The sequence below is a fragment of the Rhynchophorus ferrugineus genome, unplaced genomic scaffold (genome assembly GCF_030347505.1).
Source record: "Rhynchophorus ferrugineus isolate W39M unplaced genomic scaffold, kcgeb_rfMv2 rfM9, whole genome shotgun sequence".
NCBI classification, from domain to species: Eukaryota; Metazoa; Arthropoda; class Insecta; order Coleoptera; family Curculionidae; genus Rhynchophorus; species Rhynchophorus ferrugineus.
This window is the reverse complement of record NW_027472588.1, coordinates 3,123,497-3,142,098: the sequence shown is the minus strand read 5'-3', so window position 1 is coordinate 3,142,098 and position 18,602 is coordinate 3,123,497. Positions and strand designations below refer to the sequence as shown.

The window sequence follows — 18,602 nt, the reverse complement described above, 5'->3', positions numbered from 1 at the left end:
AAATATCTACAACAAAGTTCCTACTTTGTGAGTCTCGATGATGAAATATATTAAAAAAAAGTAGGATCCAACTTAGGTAACCTCGATAATAAAAGATCTATTAAAATAATGATCCAATTTTGTTAACCTCGATGGTGAAAATGTAAAAAAAAATCTATTATTCAACTTAGTTAACTTCGATGGGAAAGATTTTATAGTGGTTTTAGATAGATATATTCGAGGATACATAATTTAGTTGATAATAAATATATGAAATTAAAATGAATATATATTAAAACCCTTAAAACTAAATATAATCTATGAAATTAAGGAAAACAAAATTATAAAAAAAAGAGTGATCCAACTTATCTAATCTCGTTCATAACAATTAAAAAAACCTTATATAATATAGCTAATTAATAGAAACAAAAAAGAATCATGCAACTCAGTTAACCTCGATGGGAATTAGGCCGCGGACGAACACCCCCATAATTGCCCGGCCCTTTTCAAATTAGACCTGGGATCGCGGTAGTTTCTCGAGATTCCTGGGCCAGATTAAAAATGTTATTAAGCTCCTCCGTTTCGCAGCAAGAGTTCAACAATTTCCGTTCGCCGCTCGCTCCGGACCATTTTTACTAGATCCTCCTCGAGATACCGAAACTAATCCGCCATAATGTCTAATTAAAATAAGTTGTTCACCTCGCATGCCGGCCGCATCGGCCGGTGACTAACCAGGCCCGACGTTACCGCCCGTTGCCGATTCGGACGCGTCCGCATTTTAGTTGGGTCACGTATGGAGAATGTAACGAACTCGGTATCCGGCCGATGGCGTTGAGGTCGCGCGGGAATTTCGGACGAGATCGTTCTTTTCTCGTTTGCCGACGTTGGATGGTTCGGGGATGTTCGGAATGCCAAAAATGAAATAGCAACGTGAATGACAAACGCAACTGCCGAATACCCGTTATGTTGCCAGTGGAAATGTATGCGCTTGGGCACAGACTTCGTAATTTTCAATAGAAAACGTCGTAATGATGAGAAATTATTCCAATTCTAATTTAATAACTATTTGTTTAAGTCTATTTGGTGTGAAATGGGATAGAGATAATATTTTTCTTCTATTTTTGAATCTGAAACATGATCAGGCACATTTTAATCTAAGTTAGGATTGTACAAGTGTTATATTCTCGTCACCAATAGCTGACGCAAGGAATGTTATCAATAATACAAAATAACAATGCAAATAAAACAATGAAACAAAAATATTATAAGATATAATTTATTTTAAAATTGTAGTACATCTAATGCAGATATTATCAAATAACTTAATAACTACAATAATAATCATAATAAATTTATATTGAACTTTTTTCCGCGCTATATTTACCTTATTATGGTTAATTGTTCAGTGAATGTCTCCTTAACAGGTTAATTGAAAAGTCCCCGGCCTGACGCATAGATGGCGCTACTAGAATTAAATCCATATGTTTTTTAGTTAGCCCTAACCCTCAAAAGATGCGTATATAAATTTTACAGCTGTCGGATCATTAGTTTGTGAATTATAGCATTTTGAGTGAAGCAACTTTTGTTATCCACAATACCAATAGCAGAACAATACTTAATAATATCAATGTTTTTTCACCCAGTTTAATACCAGGAAAGGGCCCCATTATTTAGTTCCTATTCGAAGTAATTGTTTAAAGACGCCGATTTATAACCTACAGACATTTGACAGCGATACCAACCCAAATTGAAGCTTTCTATCTCTTTTTAACTAGGTTGTCGTGCATGAAAAGAAAGAATCCGCTCAAAGTTTAGAATGATTTTTGCATTTCTACAAACTGGCAATATATTCTACGTCACTTATGACGTACATTGACTGTTTTATTGAACGGACTATAGTAATATCGGAGCCATTATCTCGTTTCGAAATCTAATTCATATTTGAACGTAAAACACAAAACACAAACTGCGAACTGGGTCAAACAAAAGTAATAACTCGCCATATGAGTAAATAGTTGGCTGCCAATTTCCGGTCCAACCAAAACAACTTGTTAAACCTCCCGTCTAACCCTTTCCACCGCCTCCCCCACCCTTTCGATCAGAAAATCGGACAAATTTCAAACACCACGGCACACACATAGCACGGCGGGAGAGAGAGAGAGAGAGATAATACACGGCAAAAAAGCGGGGAAAGCAATTTGGCCTAACGACGCGATAGTTCGGCGGTGATTTTTTCTATTGTTCACGCGGGATTATCGTTGTTTTTAATAGTTGACGATCGGAACGAGTCTTTTGTCCATATCCGATGCGAACGACGGAGCTTATTGTGGATGTCATAAAAAAAGATTCGGATTTTTTTGTGCGGTGTGCTCCCGCGGTCTCTGGGAGGGATAAAAATATATTGCTCCGGTTTTTTTATGACTATAATGCAATAACACTGGAGTATTCGGGATTATAACTGGTTTTTCGAGAAAAATTAACTGGAGAACATCTGTGTGGTTATTTTATATCAATTCGATAGTGACAGACATAGCATGACAGTATCAAGTTGTTTTGTCAGTATTCATATGAGGGCCCATCAAGCAAGAATATTTATTACAGGTGAAATTAAAAATAGGATTGTAATAGTGTTTTATTTAAATACTACTTAACATTTACATGAAGCATTTGAAAATACATTAAAAACACTATTTAATCTGATAACTGAACTTGTTTTTAATTGTACATTGTTATTGCCTTAAACATTATAAGTTAAAGAACCGTAAATCAAAAAATTTGTCTAAAATATACTTCAATAGAAGTTTTAAAATTACGAAATATCAGAATTACATATTTAATTTTTTGTTACGAGACCTTTTTATATATATATTTTTACAGATACTTAATTGTACACTATCCATATTATATGTAGTCATGCAACATTTTTCATTTTTGCTTTTTACATTTATTTGTTTCATCAGATCCAGCAACACCTAATTGTTATTTTTCTTATTACATTGCTTCGCTGAGGATGTTATTCAGAATTAATCAGTTTAAAAAAGATCACCATTTCCTGACATAAAATCTGTTTGAGAATTTTCGTTAAATTTAGTTTGGTACATTCCTTTGCTAATAAATAAAAAGTCTAGGTCTAGGTATGATTAGATAACATTTATGTAATATATCGTAACAACAGATCCATAAAAATATATGTACTAATTCTTGCTTGCAATATTGCCACAAATACACTTAGTTCTCAGTATTATTGGTATTATACTGTCTGGTTCTTATCTGCATGAAGTTGAAGGCTCAGATTTGCCTGTTTCGAAAGGATCTGTGGAAAAATATGTATTATGATTTTCAGTTTTTAAAGCTCTCGATTTACTTCCTTTCAGAAAAAAAAAATTTTTACTTACTTCTATTGCTTTTTAAGATTTTAATGTGGGCTATGCAGCTGCTGATTCCAATATTTAACTTGTAACCATATTTTCCTTTTCGATAGGTTAATGGAAATGATCTGTGAATATATACATACTATGTATTTAGATTTATTTATCGATGTCGATTTTAATGAAAGACTTACAAATAAAATTATCATTAATATAAACCTTCCTGTTCGGATGCTTGATATTGGAGATCATAAGATGTTTCCTGAAATATATCACTGTTTACTTTTAAAAATTGTTTCTGCCATAGAACAAAATCCTTTGGAAAATAATTAATTTAATTTGAACCTTCACACCCTGGAAAACAACAGTCTTATTATGTTTTTGCATTTAAACAAATATTTAATAATAATTACACACAAAAATAGAAAATAACAAATATAACCTAAGATGTCTTTAAAAATTTAAATTCAAAGAAAAAGGAATCTGTAATCTTTTTACCTTCGAGCCTATAGATACGGGTGTGTCCTTTTAAGTTATCATCATTCTATAATTCTATCTTTTGTGTTGTAATTGTCTTTCGGCAATAGTGTCTTCTGGGATACTGATTGTTGTTCGGAGTCCACCTTAAGTAAAAAAATAAACCCTAGTTGTTAAAAATGACACTTTAAAATGTACACAATAAAACACCTGATACAAAACAGTACTAGAACTCGAGCAAAAAAAAAAGAAAAAAGGTCGTATTCGTTATTTTTCCGTCATGTTTTCGCTTAAAACGGTCGCCAATTGATAACGGGCCATCGGCCCAGCAGGAAAAGTTGACCCGTCACGCCCCTGCGTTGACCTGTGACATCAGCCGCTGTGCGTAGAGAATGCGGCAATTTCGGTAACGCGTCTCCGGGGACTCTTAAGCAGCTTACACTCGTCAGACGCCATGATTGTTAGGGCGGCGAGTCGGGGAAGAGGCGGCGATGGGGTGGGGGTTAGGAGGGGTCGGACACGTTATAGGACTCCGAGATTTTGCCGCAAACCCCGTAACATTTAAATTCATCTGGATGGGTCTCCGGGGGTGGCAAGTTTGATACCGTAAAATTTTTCACCGCAACTTCCGTCGCTCTACGGATCCAAGGAGGAACGACTTCCTTGCCGGGATGTTTCTTTCCTAACGACTTTTCGCTGTATTTTTTTTTTGTTAGCACACGCCTATTTACTGGAAATAACTCTTACCAGAAATTATTCTTAATGAAGAGTGAAGAGATATACAGAACAAGATCCTAACCTTATTAATGTTAACACGTTTATAAGTAAAAGTCTAATTCTTCAAACGCATGGCGCGCGTGACGTTGCCAGTTCTTGTAAATCATACGCATACTTGAAGAATATAATATAAATAGGATAAATTATCTTGAATTCACTAGTTAACATGTTTTGGTACAAGTTACATCTTCTATAATATAATAAATACAATATGAACAACACCTTTTATATATAAACATATTTAATCAATCAATAAATATCAATTTATTCTCGTTTTACTGAATTTTAGTCTTCGAAATTCAAATATCGACTGTAGTCATAAAATTACAGTGGAGAGACGTAGATTTCTGTAATTTTTGACGGTAAAGTATTCACTAAACTAGACCACTTTTCTCACTGTCATTTTAAACATAATTTTACTTTAAGAGAAACTTTTTATGTAGAAATCTTACCTTAGTTTTAAAATGGCATAAGAAAAATAGATTTTTACTGACTCTAATAATCTCATATTAAAACTCAAAGGAAACGGAAGTTGTAAAAGTAGATTTCTGCTATTTTTAACATTCATATTGACACTAAACCCTTTAAAACCAAAAGTTAAACGACAACATAACCAAACTTTATATAAATTTAGACCACTTTTCGTACTCATTATGTACAGTAACATTGAGTAAAACCGATCAAACAACTTTATATTATTATGGAAGTTTAGACATCGCCTTAGTTTTACAATACCAGAAGAAAATAGATTTTCTGCAATTTTTATAGTCACTAAAAGATCTCATATTAAAAGTCAAAAGATATGGATGAAGTACTTTTCTACGCTTTTTGGCACCCATTATGACACTAAACGATCTACTCTAAAAAGTTAAAGGACAATTTAACAAAAATGTATATAAATTAGATCATTTTTCTTCATATTTAACATCAATGAAGCTAATATTTCATTCAATAAAATTGGAAAAAACCGACCAAACTCTTTTTAACTGTCAATTTAAATATTTTCTTGGTTGGAAATGTAATCTTTGTTTAAAAATGTTACAATTTTTTTTATTGGTACTAAATGATCTCTATAAACAAACTTTATTCATATAAGGCTACTGTACTATTATTACCAATTAATCTAATATTCAATAAAGTTCATCATTAAACAGAAGAACTAGTGGACATAACCTCAGTTTCTTTTATTCAAGTTTAGTTCAGTACTAACATCATCACCCCAAACAAAAGAACGAACAAAATATTTTAATCCTCTACCGTACCGTCCTTTAATCTACCGTAACGAATTTAAATCCCCTCCATTTACCTATGCCACACACCCCCGCTGGTTCCGGTGCCGTTCGTTCCTAATTAGGACAGCGTGTCGCAGCCGTCTTTGACGCGTCAAACGTCGCACACCACCCTTCCAGCGCCCAACAAGAATAACAAACGAAAACAAATTATTATTTGCTTCAATTCTCATTTCGCGCAAATTTCCCAGCCGGTGCTTTATCCTTCCTCTTTTTCCTCGGCCCGCTGTCTCTCTCGCTTTCGCTTTGACGCCGTTTCTTCTTCTTTTCGTATTTCCGCCAAAAACATTTCGGATACTCTTCTCCGATTTTCCTTCTTGTCTGCGTTGTATTCTCAGAGGGTATGAAACAATTTAGAAGTAAATAAAAGTATGCGGGATACGAGGGCGGGGGAGCGAGCGTGAGAGGGGAAAGGGGAGGGATCAGCGTCGACTGAAGTTGGCCGATGTTTGGTTTGAAATAATAAAAAGGAAAGGATGTGTTTTTTTTGTAAATTTTCCGTATTAAGAATGATGGGGACACGTTTTCTTCTTTAATATAATTAAAGACACCCTAATTCCATGTCTTCTAAGGCTTTAAGTACTGAATATTAACTATTAATATCTACTAGTCTTCTATTTCATGTGTAATTTTCCTATTTTATTTTTCATCAGCTGAAATGAAACTTAACCTTACTAAACAGAACCTTGCTTCAAAAATAAAAATAGTTTTATAGGAAGAACATCAACTTAACCCCACTTGTCAAATCTTTTTGTCAATGTCATTAACATTCGTGTATTTTCAGCGTTGAATTTAGCCAATTAAGAAAAAAAACGAACTCAGATTACGATATCATCGCTACATAATTTTCTACTTTTCATTTTTTTTAGTTCCGAATTAAATTTGAGTGATTCTATCAACGAGTCATCGCGGGCAGGTCTTGCGTTCGCTTTCAGATAAGGAACTTTAATTTTATTCAGTATAATTACCGTATGTAAAACGTCTGGTCTATTGTTTAATGTTTGGTGTATCTAATCATCGATTTTTTATCTTCCGTTTCCTTTTAATCCGACCGCTTAATTAATTTCTACCTCTGGGGCAAATCGACTAGAAACGACTTTCAATTTAACCTGGCACAAAAAAACACTAACCGGATCTTTTGATGTGATTACCCGGTCGGTATTGTTAATTACCAGCTGTTTTAACATGTTTTAGTCCTCAAATGTAGAAATATATGGTTCTAGTACTTGTGCTACGTAAAAGTAAAATATCTGTATCGAAATATAACCTGATATTTAAATGTCAAGAAACAACATAACCAAACTTTCCTCGATATTATATTTATAGATCATTAGGTACTTGGGAATTTTAATATATTATGTAAGTCTGACACAATAGTAAAGCCATTTACAATTTTTCTTTATTTTAACAACTGTTTCAAACATAACCTCATTTTTATTTACAAGGGGAAAGATGAGAACTTAATATTTACTGAACTGTATGACTTATAATTAAAAAAAATATTTTCTCTGTAGTTATGTAATGATTATTATCTAATTGCTTTCACTGGATGGTTGACGGATAATTATTAATCGTATTGTAGTAATTTTGATCGATTATTATTGCTGCATCATTTGTTATGTGTCTAGTCGTGATAAATATTTCTATTCCTGTCGTAATATCATAAAACGATGAAATAAGACACTCACCAGTGCCGCTGAACCAATTATTCCGCTTCAATTTCAAACGTCGAACCTTTTTCTCTAACGAATTGAAACTTCACCGTCCTGAGGTAACGATGGTCACGACAGGAATCGTGGTATTCTCGCGCAAAGGTCACCCGATGACATTTCGCTTTTCTCGCGGCCGTAAGTACCGTACCCGATTCGTTATCGGGCTACATTTTCTCGGAGATCGTTGTAAAGCCCGCCACGGCCATTGTCTTCGGCGAGATTACTTACGGACAAATGGGTTTGTTCACCTTTTTCTTGTGGGACCACCAAGAGGACGCGTTTTTCGCCATCCTCGGTGATATTCGAGCCTTCGTTTAACTCCCATTATGAAATCACGTTTTAATTTAATCGCAATATCGAGTAACCGGCAAGAAGCTCCGAAGAATATCCGAAATCGGAGACCGCGCGGCAACACCTGACACTGTCTGATAAATTAAAATTGTGAAGGTGCGTCGTTTATCATCGACCAGAATGATCAGACTCAGATTTCAGTCGTTTTTTTTTGTTGTAGTATCACAGAAAAAATCCACCGAAAATATGTATAGTAGCGTCGAATGACAATTTTTAATGTCAAAGAACAATATAACAAAACTTTGCTTGATTCGTTGTTTTGTTATCAGTCAAATTAACCACAAATTTGTAAATTATCTTTTGAAACATAACCTTAAACTTAAACGTCAAGAAAATTCTCCAAATACTGTAAATTAAATAAAGATATAGAAGGCGACTCACGGATAAAGTTGTAGCCAAGTTTTGCCTGTCTTAATCACATGAAGGCGCACCAAACTCTTTTATCACAGAGGGAAAATAAAAATTTGGATTTTAATAAAATATTTTATTTAAATATTACTTAACATTGGAATAAAACATTTTAAAAATACATTATAAAACACTATCTAATCTCTCAACTGATAACTTATATATTTTCTAAATATACATTGTTATTGCCTTAATATGAACTATGAATTAAAAGACAATTTGTTCAAAATATACTTAAAAATACAAGATTTCAAGTATATTATTGGACACTATCCATATTATATGTAACCATGCAAAATGTTTGTTGTTTCCAGAAGAAACAGCACCCAATTATTATGTGTCTTATTACACTACCTTGCTTACGATATTGTAACACAATTAATCGTTTTAAAAAAAGCACCATTTACTGCCCTAATATTTAAAGGAGAATTTTGGTTAAATCAGATTTTGTACATACCTTTTGGCAATAAATAAAAAAAAGACTCGATATAGCTTGATATAAACGAATTAAAATAAGTTCCTGTATTGTTATTTTTAACTGCCTGATCAGACGGTTTGGTATTATACTATCTGGTTTTTATCTGCTTGAATCATCCCTTTCAAAAGGATCTACGAAGGAACACCTGTTATAATTTTCAGTATTCAAACTTCTCAATTTACTTTCTTTGAAATGAATAGTATATTTGTACTTCTAATTCTTCTTGAATATTCTAATGCGGACTGAGCAACTGCTGATTTCAATATTTAACTTGTAGCCATATTTTCTTTTTCAATAAGTTAAGACAAATAATCTGTGAATATACACATGTTATTTCTATCCAATCACCTATGTAGAAACACTTACTATTAGGAATTGTATCTTGATTAAGTAATGCCTTTCCACATTTGGATCACAAATATTTAAAAAACAAACGTAACCTAAAATGTCTTACAAAACTTCAAACAGAAAGAAACAAAAATGAAAACGAATTCCGTAGTTCTTGCTTTAATCTATTAACTGGCCCTCTAGTGGTTAAGACGTACAGTAGGACCATTATTACGGGTGTCTGCATGTAAGTTCTCATTTTATATCTCTACGTTTTGAGATTCCGAATATATAACAAATAAAATAGGTCTAAAATAAGCAATATGATTTTTTAAAAAAATTTGCTATTTTCTCCGTTTTCCTTTTGTTTAAATTACATGTGACGTCGTATATTTTAAAGAATTAAGAACCAAACGAAACTCGCCGAAATATCCATAATCCTATGGTTTAAAATTTGCCGTCCTCTCTCGGAAATGTCCCGTCGGTCGCGTTCGAGTCCCCAAATTTATGGTCATTTATACAAAGCGAATAGATTTGAAGCCTTGAAGACTCCCCGATTCCGGAATTCAAATTTACCATTGTGCAGTTTAAACGGTCCGCGGCGGGGGGACGGGGAAGTTAGGCCGCCGTCCTTGTCGACCGGGCGTAGATTGATGAAGTTCGGAAACTTTCAAGAGGGCCTGTTTCTTTTTTATTAACGCTGATGACGTAATAGGGCGGAATAAAGAAACGTTTTTTTTTTCGCTTAGGTTATCGCTACGTCTAATTTATTTCTTGCCTCTGGACAAGTGAATCAGTCGTTTTTTTTGGCAGATTAACTTGTAGCGATATAACATTGTTTTATAACGTTACTTTTGAAATGGTGCATGACGTAACACTGGAACAAGCGATAATGTCATTTATTTGTTTTTTTTTTTGGACGTCCGTACTAGGAATGTCGAAAAATATCGATGGTTTTGGCCGATCTATCGGTATTTTTTTCAAATATATAATATAAATAACAAAATATATAAAGATATCTGTAAATATAAAGTTTTTAGCACTTAATTTTAATAGTTCAAGGCGATTTTGGTATTTAAATTTAAAGATTTGTGAAATTTTCCAGTATTTTAGAAGATTTATTAAAAATTTTAAAATTATTGAAATATCCAACGTTTTATTATGTACTAGATATAACTATGATAGTTTTGATATTTTTTAACCTAACCTTACATGTAAACGTCAAAATTTTTCCCGATCTTGAACAATCCTGAATATATCAAACTAATAAAATCATTTAATTTATTTTTAACCCCAATGTCAACATAACCCTACTATGTCTGATTTCCGTTATACTTAAATATTTTTAAAATATTGTGTGATAGCCTTACTTTTGGAATGATGCATGACATAACAGTTGAAAAAGCAACGCTATCATTTATTTGTTTTTATTACGTACTATAATTATGATACTATAGCCATATTTAACTGTTAGATACCAATCGATTGTTATATATATATAAATAGTGAAGAATATTTGCAGTTAAAAGTTGAGTCCTTATTTATAGTTTGTGTCTGTGGCCATAGAATGCAATATTAATGTTTCTTTATTTCTTCGTTTCAGATACCCGCACTCCAAAAGATGATTCCCGTTCTTCTGATGTCTGCCTTCCTTCCCGTCTACAGCTTGGCTGGGAGTGTATTAGGTTGTCCCGCTGGATGCACGTGTAATGACGACACCTTCGTCGTGCAATGCGAACACAGTAAACTAGACGTGATACCCATCACGTTGAACCCGGCCATCCAGAGGCTGGTTCTGAGGAACAACAAGATAAAGACCGTGGACGCTGCCTTCCAATTCTACCGAGACTTGCAGTACGTCGACCTGTCCAGCAATCACCTGGTGAACATACCCACCAAGAGCTTCTTTCACCAGGAGAAGCTGCAAGAGCTTCACTTGAATAAGAACAAGCTGTCGTCGGTGAACAACAAGACCTTCCAGGGACTGAAATCGTTGACCGTGCTGAATCTGAGGGAGAATTTCCTAGAGGAGCTGCCCAAGGGCATCTTCGCCATCCTGCCGAAGCTGGAGGAGTTAAACCTGGGTCAGAACAGGATTTCCAAGATCGATCCGTTGGCTTTTGATGGCCTTCGTTGTTTGAGGGTGCTGTTTCTTGATGATAACCTGCTCAAATCCGTACCCACGCCCTCTTTCTTTGTGATGGGCAGCCTAGCGGAGCTCCATGTCGGCTTGAACGCCTTCGACGGACTACCTGATGATGCTTTCCAAGGTCTCAGCCGGTTGTCGGTGTTGGACTTGAGCAGTGGGGGCATATCGAACCTTAGTGATTACGCTTTCCGCGGACTGAGCGGTCTCCGGAGCCTGAATCTGGGCGACAACCGTCTTCACCAGGTCCCGACCAACCAACTGGGCGTCCTGCCGCGTCTAGAGGAGCTGGGTATCGGTCAGAACGAGTTCGCAGTCTTGTCCCGCGGCGCGTTCCGAGGTCTCTCCAATCTACGACGGCTGGACGTCACCGGTGCTAGGAACCTAGAACGGGTCGAGCGGGGTGCCTTCGCCGAGAACCTCAACCTGGAAACGATAGTGCTGGTCAGCAACAAGAAGCTGCGCAGTCTGGACGAGGGCTCCTTGGAGGGGTTGCCCAACCTGAGGCACCTGGTGTTAAAGGAGAACTCGCTAGAGAGCTTGTCGGAGACCGTGGCGTCCTGGGGAGAGCTGAAGACGCTGGAGTTGACCGACAATCCGATCCGGTGCGACTGCCAGCTGTTGTGGCTGTTGAAGTTGACGAAGCAGAGGAACTTGACGAACGTGTACTGTGCCAAACCCAACAACCTTCGAGATCAGCAGTTGAAGGGCCTGACGGCGGTCGATCTCGGTTGCTCGGAGGGGGAGCCGAACCGGCAGACGATCCTGATCATTTTCGGGGTCGGCGCCGTGATCTTGCTGGCCATCCTGGGATACTTCCTGTTCCGGTACCGACTCAAGGTCAGGGACGCCCTCAAAGACTACAAGTTCAACAAGCGCGCGATCAGCCGCAAGGAACACGAGTACCAGAAGACCTTCTCCGAGGACGAGTACACGCTGCGCGGCGCCGGCCAGCTGCCCATCAAACACATCCCCGTGACGGAGTTGTAGCTAGAGCTGAGCGCGCCGCCTACGGGGGTCTTCTGTCTGGGAGGCGACGGTCGGAGGACGACCCCGAGGAGCGCCAGGGGTCCCGCGGGGACCCTGCCGGCGCCCGGCTTCACCTACCTGCGAGCCAGCGACACCTGCAGGGCGCACTCGCTGCGCTCGCTGCCCACGAGCGCCCGCAACGGCTGCGCCCCCTATCCCCCGGACGCTTTCCCGCGTTAGGCGCGGCGCGCGCCCTCTAAATCCATTCCAAACCAATGTGATTTTATACGAAAATATAGAGACTGTACAGATAGCTGCTAAGTATATTTTTGAGGCGATCGATTGAGTGCGTGTGCGTGCGAGTGTGTGTGAATGATTACGCCAGTAGCGCTCAATCGAGGATATCCTTTAAACGAAACGGGGAATCACCACATAACCCTATAATTCCCGATAAAGATCACAAAACATAAAAAACACACTCGAACTTCTTTTAAAAATCACATAAGAACATATGTAATATGTAATACAAACCAAGAGTTCAAAGAATATCACAACATAACCTTATTTTAGTTCTCAATATATTCAAACAACCCAAATTTTATCTCAAAAAAAAATTCGAACTTCCCAGAAGGTATATAAAGAAGAATATCATAACATAACCTTATTTACACATGACAAAAGAAAAGGAACCATCAAACTTATCTTTAAATTATATATAAATTCTTCCAACATGTAATTCAAACTATTTCAATGACCAGTATATTCAGAAAATGCAAATTAATTATTAGAAAAAAAAATTAAAACATTAAAATTTCTCTCAAAATCATATAAAAAATACTTTTTAGTATGTAATTTCAACCAAGAAATTACGAATATTACACCCTATTTATTTCCAGACATTTACAAAACAATGAACATTAATTGTCAAATAACAATAGTTAACTTCCACTAATGGCAACTATATTAATTAAATACTATTTCTATTATATTTTCAATTATATATATTAATAATCCGTCATCTATTATAACCTTTTAATCAATTAAAAGTGTATCGGATTTTATTTACTATCCTCGTATACGTATACGTATTTCGTTTTTTTGTGTCTACGTGTCACTTTGACATTTCGAACGAACATAATTGTCCCCAGAATAATCTAAAATCACGACCAAAAATACGAACTGGGTATAAAATGTAAATTAAACTAGGAAATCAAAAATATCAAACCCTAACCCCTATTTTCATTAAATGTCATAAAACCATTTTAAATTAATTGAAATTTGAGCAAACCAATAAAATATGACAAAAATAAATACTGTGATAACGCCTTTTGACATCTAAGTATTTGAAATTAAATAAAATCGTTTATTTTGTACTAAAATATAGTTGGAAATAAATAGGGTTATGTCTGGGATTATTAACGCATCAAAAACAATACGTCACGGTTTTAATCCGGTTAATTTGTTAGGATATCGTCGATTGTTCGCTCTCGAGACTGAAATGGAAATAATTTAGCATAGATCGACAACGGGTGGCAAGAGAAACACCAATAAATGAACACACTGATCCGAAATCGACCGTATGTGAAACTTTATCCGTATTGTAAACATAAATCGTTCAAAAAAGTCGGCTCCGGGCGGAGGGTAAATGACGCTACATAATTCCAACCAACTGTCGCGCTACCCCTTCGACGGGGCCCCCCATGTAACTTACGAAAATTTGAATCCACAACTAGGACACGGCCACGGTAAATAATAAGAGAAGTCGACGGTTGTCACATTATGACACTACCCCCACGACATAACCATTACTTACTCTTATTAGTTACGGTGGTTACCGTCGTACTAAGAAAAGATTTTATATTTTCAGGCCGTATGAAAATATTTAAGTCTCTATGTACAATGTATAACAATGATATGCAATATTTCTCTACAATATGAACATATATTTGTAAATAATAAAAATCACGGTATATATATATTATAAATAAGAGTATTTATTTGATTTTGTTTTTTTTTGTTGTTTTATTGAAAAAAAAGAGTCGTGAGTTGGGAATATTGCATTCCAAAGGTAACGCGAAATTGTATGACTGATGGCAGTTGGTGTGAATGGACAGCAGATCTTTTCAAAAAAGTTTTTTTGTTGTAAATACGATCTTAATCAATGTACTAGTTTTGATTTTGTCTTATAAAGCACATCTTTTTTTAATATTATATACAAAACACCTGTTTGTGTATTTTCACTAACACGAAACACAATAAACGGCTACAAGCAGTTTGGTAATGATTTATACGAAAATAAAGAAGGAAAACTAGTCATGTTAAATTATTTTGATGGTATGCATGAACGTGTCGTACATTTCTAATTGTAAATATATAGTATATAAAAATGGTTTGTACATAATGATTTATCTTAAACTATTATACTTATTTACAAAAATAAATACATTTTAAATCTGACGTCGTTGTTTTATTGTTTTAAATCCCCACTTACTAATATTTACTAAATATTTAATATAAAATTAAAATTATTTTATCGGCATCATTTTGTGAAGTACTTTTATTATAGCAATATTAAGAATTGTAAAGATATAACCGTTGAACGATGATTTATTGTCAATTACTTGCCTATTGCACACTAATGCAAAATAAATGATTTTTACAAGTTATTGATAATATTGAAATATATGCAACAAATTATACAACTAATATTGTAACTGTTTATATATCTATCCTTAAATTTATTAAATGATCCCTACTAATAAAATTCTAGAGCATTGATGTTAACCCATTGAGAACAGTACTTAAAATTATATTACAGAGAACTTAACTTATGGTATAAAGTAGAGATCTTTTATATAGTTGTATAATGATTTTTATTTAAAGCAACTTTGATTAAATAAACTGTATTTGTGGCGACATCTGTACATGTTAAGGTATACATTGTCTACATGTCGGTAAGACAGTTTACTGTAATCTAACTATTCCAGCTCCAATTTAACTAATAATTTAGCAGATATACACCATTCAGATAATTTTTATGTCAAATCTTATCTAGTATATATTCTACGTTTCGTTGTAAAACATAGATATATACAAAATATATATTTTATGTATTTTTGCCCACCATCTTACGGAGCTAACGTAAACATGTCATCAATTTCGTATTAGGGAAGTGGGCCGCCATATATCGATATTTCTTTATTTGAAAAAGTGTATATCGATATTTAAAAAAAAAATTAATATATCGGTACAAAAGATATATCGATATTCCCTAAATATTGTAAAAACCTTTTAAAATTAACTACGAATTTTAAGGTTTCTATAATTAAAAAAATCTAAATCTCTTTGATTTTCTTTTGAAAGAATATCTAATAAAATCGGCCAAAAATATCGATATAGCTTTTTAACGATAATTTTTCGACATCTCTAGTACGAATTATTACAGGGATCTATAGCAGACTATTTTGGTTTCCTTATGATGCAAATAAAATCATTATTTTGACATTTCATTAACTATTCGTCTCCAGAGAAAAATCAAATGTTACTTTCGCACAATGGCTGATATACTTTCTGAAACGGTTGAGCAAGAAGATTTAAAGGTATGTATTAATAACATATACCTGAACTAGAATTCTGAACATTAAGCATTCATATCATAATATGTTGTAATGTACTAACCCTATTTTTTATCGATTTTATTGTTCTTATTTGTAGAAATTCGAGAAAATTTATCATGAACAACTTTCCAAAAACGATGTCACGATAAAAGCACAATTCGATTATGCCTGGTGCTTGGTGAGAAGCAAGTACCCAGCGGATATACAGAAAGGAATCATGTTATTAGAGGATCTTTATACAACAAACGAACCGGGGCAAAGGGACTACATTTTTTACTTGGCAGTTGGCAATGCTAGACTCAAAGATTATTCAAAGGCCTTAGGATATGCTAGATCATTCCTCACAATAGAACCAGGTACCCTTTTTTTCTCTTCTAGAATGTTTATAATGAACTTTGATTTGTTTGATGACTTAATATTTATTTAAATTGAAAATGTTTGCTTTTTAGACATGACCTTTTTGATAAAAACATATTGCTTTTATAATGATAAAGTTTGATGACTCAATAGTTGTATAATGTTAAGTGGATGTACTTTTGTAGGTAACCAGCAAGTTATTTCTTTGGAAAGGACAATCAAGAAGAAAATGGAGGAAGAAGGTTTGATGGGCATGGCTATAGTCGGTGGCGCTGTCTTAGCTATTGGAGCTATTGTAGGTTTCGGAGTCGCCTTAGCCAAAGCAAAGTGATAGTTCCTTACATATGTTATTAATGTATTGAAGCAGATATAAATAAACTAATTGTTGTTATTTATTGAGGCTTCAAGAATAGGTTTAGTTAAGTTAATCTTAATTTAGTTTATTTATATACATATAGATATTTATATAAAGGTATGCCTTGCATTTATTGCTATTTGGCCTTGGATAGCAGCACCAATTGTTTTGTGTATATATATACATAATAAAGACTAATATAATTTGATCTATATCTTTCAATATATATTATATGATTGTACGATGGGTGCACCAGTAATAAGTGATTTGGTAGTAATGTTGAAGTAATTTTTAAAATTAATGTTATTAGTTTGTATGTTCTTGAGTCAGACCAAATTTAATGAATTTTTTTGCAAATAATAATAATACATTGTACCCATAATAAATGTATAAATTGATTAGTAAAGATTCATATTATTGATATGTGTGATAATTTTCTATAAAATATTGATAAGACCGGAAAAAAGCTTAATTTCATCTCGCTAAGTTGCCAAATTGTATCAATTGTATTTATATATGAGGAATATTTTATAAAGAAAGAAATAGTTATATGATTATAGTTTACGGTAATTTATATAATTGAGGATTTAAAGTGGATTGAGGTAGCTTACCGTACAAGCAAGCTTATCAATATGACCTACATAAATTATCCTGTATATTTTAAATAAGTGCATCAAAATTGTTTTGAACACACAATTGGCATTGTGATTTATTAACAATTCCTGGTATGTATGACTCAATATAAATAGAACAGCGCATCGAAATACGTTGCATCAGCGTCGTAGACAATTTAGTTCCGTGAGTTTTGTTTAAAAATATTGGGATATTCTCGAAATTCACAGAGCAATAAAAGACTCGTTTATTATAAATCCATCAATTTATTTCATACAATTAGATCCTACTTAAATTACAATTTAAAACGATTATATCACAGCCGTTTCCTTAATATAACAACGATCTTAACATTTTACATATAAAAAAAGATTATGTGTACCGATGCAAGAGTCATGGGCGATATATATAAATATGGAAATCAATTTGGTAGGGTATTTCCTAACGATTATTTACAATAACAGAAAAAAAATCACATTGGATATGTGCAGGGTCGACTTAACCACTGGGTGAATGGGTAGAGGGGGGACATTGGCCCTCAATAAAAAAACTTTTAGTACAAAAAATAACTTAGGTCTTAGTCAGAAATCGTTCCCGAACGAAGATAAAAAAACGATATTCGTATAAATAATGGGGGTCCTCATAGAACTGAGGTAATAATCGTGAAGGGGAAGGGGGGCGTGTATGGAGGTCGAATCAATCTAAGACTCGTTGGATACTAGTCAAAGGGAGGCGGTGGCGGTGAAGTTCTGTCTCCGTCTGAGCACTCGGGACTTGTAGAGGTCAGACTTGTGGCACACGACCACGGTGCCGCCCTGCTTGGTGTCGGGAACCACCTTGGGATTGACGTTGCCGATGAGGGTGCCGATCATTTTCGATACGGAGAACTTGCGGGTCTTCTGGGTACTTTGTCGGCATTCGTTCAACACCATGTCGAAGGACTGGTAGATGGCGGCGGAATTTTCAGCTACCGATACCTCGTGGAAGGTGCAGTTGTTCTGGATGCCTATGGTACGACCTTCGGTTTGATCTACCTGCAACAACAGAAAATACCACATCAGTCAAAGTACTCTTGATTGTACTATTCTATCAATATGATTAATTTGTAATATTAATGTATTTATAGGAACAATGTAAAATGTTAAACTATGAATTTTACAGGCATCTTTAATAGTTCATTACAAAATAGGCAACCACACATTCATCAACGACGAATTAGCTGTGGGCAGTAGCAGACTTTGGACTTTTTCGACAAAAAGATTTAAAAAGACTCTTAGTAAATGCTTGAGGATATTTTACCACTTTCCGTAATATACACGTCGGTGTCATCCCAACGGAATGCTGCCGAATCTTAAAATTCCACTCGAAATTATCTTCCAA

At 34.7% G+C, this 18,602-nt stretch overlaps 3 protein-coding genes and 1 long non-coding RNA gene across 5 annotated transcripts in view; 2 read left to right on the top strand and 2 right to left on the bottom strand.

The window, feature by feature from the left end:
• LOC143202527 (uncharacterized) overlaps nt 1–14,738 on the top strand; it is an 83,915-nt gene extending 69,177 nt beyond the window's left edge. For both annotated transcript variants that reach the window (XM_076414130.1, XM_076414131.1), the window contains one exon: nt 10,770–14,738. In XM_076414130.1, coding sequence (XP_076270245.1) covers nt 10,770–12,302 — 1,533 coding nt within the window. In that variant the 3' untranslated portion in view covers nt 12,303–14,738. The remainder of the gene's footprint in view (nt 1–10,769) is intronic.
• LOC143202550 (uncharacterized) lies at nt 3,115–3,475 on the bottom strand. The gene is made up of 2 exons (XR_013007183.1): nt 3,375–3,475; nt 3,115–3,292 (listed from the first exon to the last, which is right to left on the bottom strand). It is a non-coding gene; the product is annotated as an uncharacterized LOC143202550 (long non-coding RNA).
• Nucleotides 14,739–15,732: 994 nt separating the features above from the next.
• On the top strand, nt 15,733–16,818 carry Fis1 (Mitochondrial fission 1 protein). The gene is made up of 3 exons (XM_076414152.1): nt 15,733–15,880; nt 15,996–16,254; nt 16,441–16,818. The coding sequence occupies exons 1-3, from the start codon at nt 15,836–15,838 to the stop codon at nt 16,584–16,586; spliced, it is 450 nt and encodes a 149-aa protein (XP_076270267.1). The 5' UTR covers nt 15,733–15,835; the 3' UTR covers nt 16,587–16,818.
• Nucleotides 16,819–17,468: 650 nt separating this feature from the next.
• LOC143202540 (ras-related and estrogen-regulated growth inhibitor-like protein) overlaps nt 17,469–18,602 on the bottom strand; it is a 29,260-nt gene continuing 28,126 nt past the window's right edge. The window contains exon 5 of the mRNA XM_076414148.1: nt 17,469–18,256. Within this exon, the coding sequence (XP_076270263.1) occupies nt 17,945–18,256 (312 nt within the window). The 3' untranslated portion in view covers nt 17,469–17,944. The remainder of the gene's footprint in view (nt 18,257–18,602) is intronic.

Bases quoted from the DNA above. Each gene is read 5' to 3' on its own strand.
- Fis1 (XM_076414152.1), top strand. From the start codon at position 15,836: ATGGCTGATATACTTTCTGAAACGGTTGAGCAAGAAGATTTAAAG. The intron at 15,881-15,995 runs GTATGTATTAAT...TCTTATTTGTAG, and splicing joins TTGAGCAAGAAGATTTAAAG to AAATTCGAGAAAATTTATCA. The intron at 16,255-16,440 runs GTACCCTTTTTT...GTACTTTTGTAG, and splicing joins ATTCCTCACAATAGAACCAG to GTAACCAGCAAGTTATTTCT.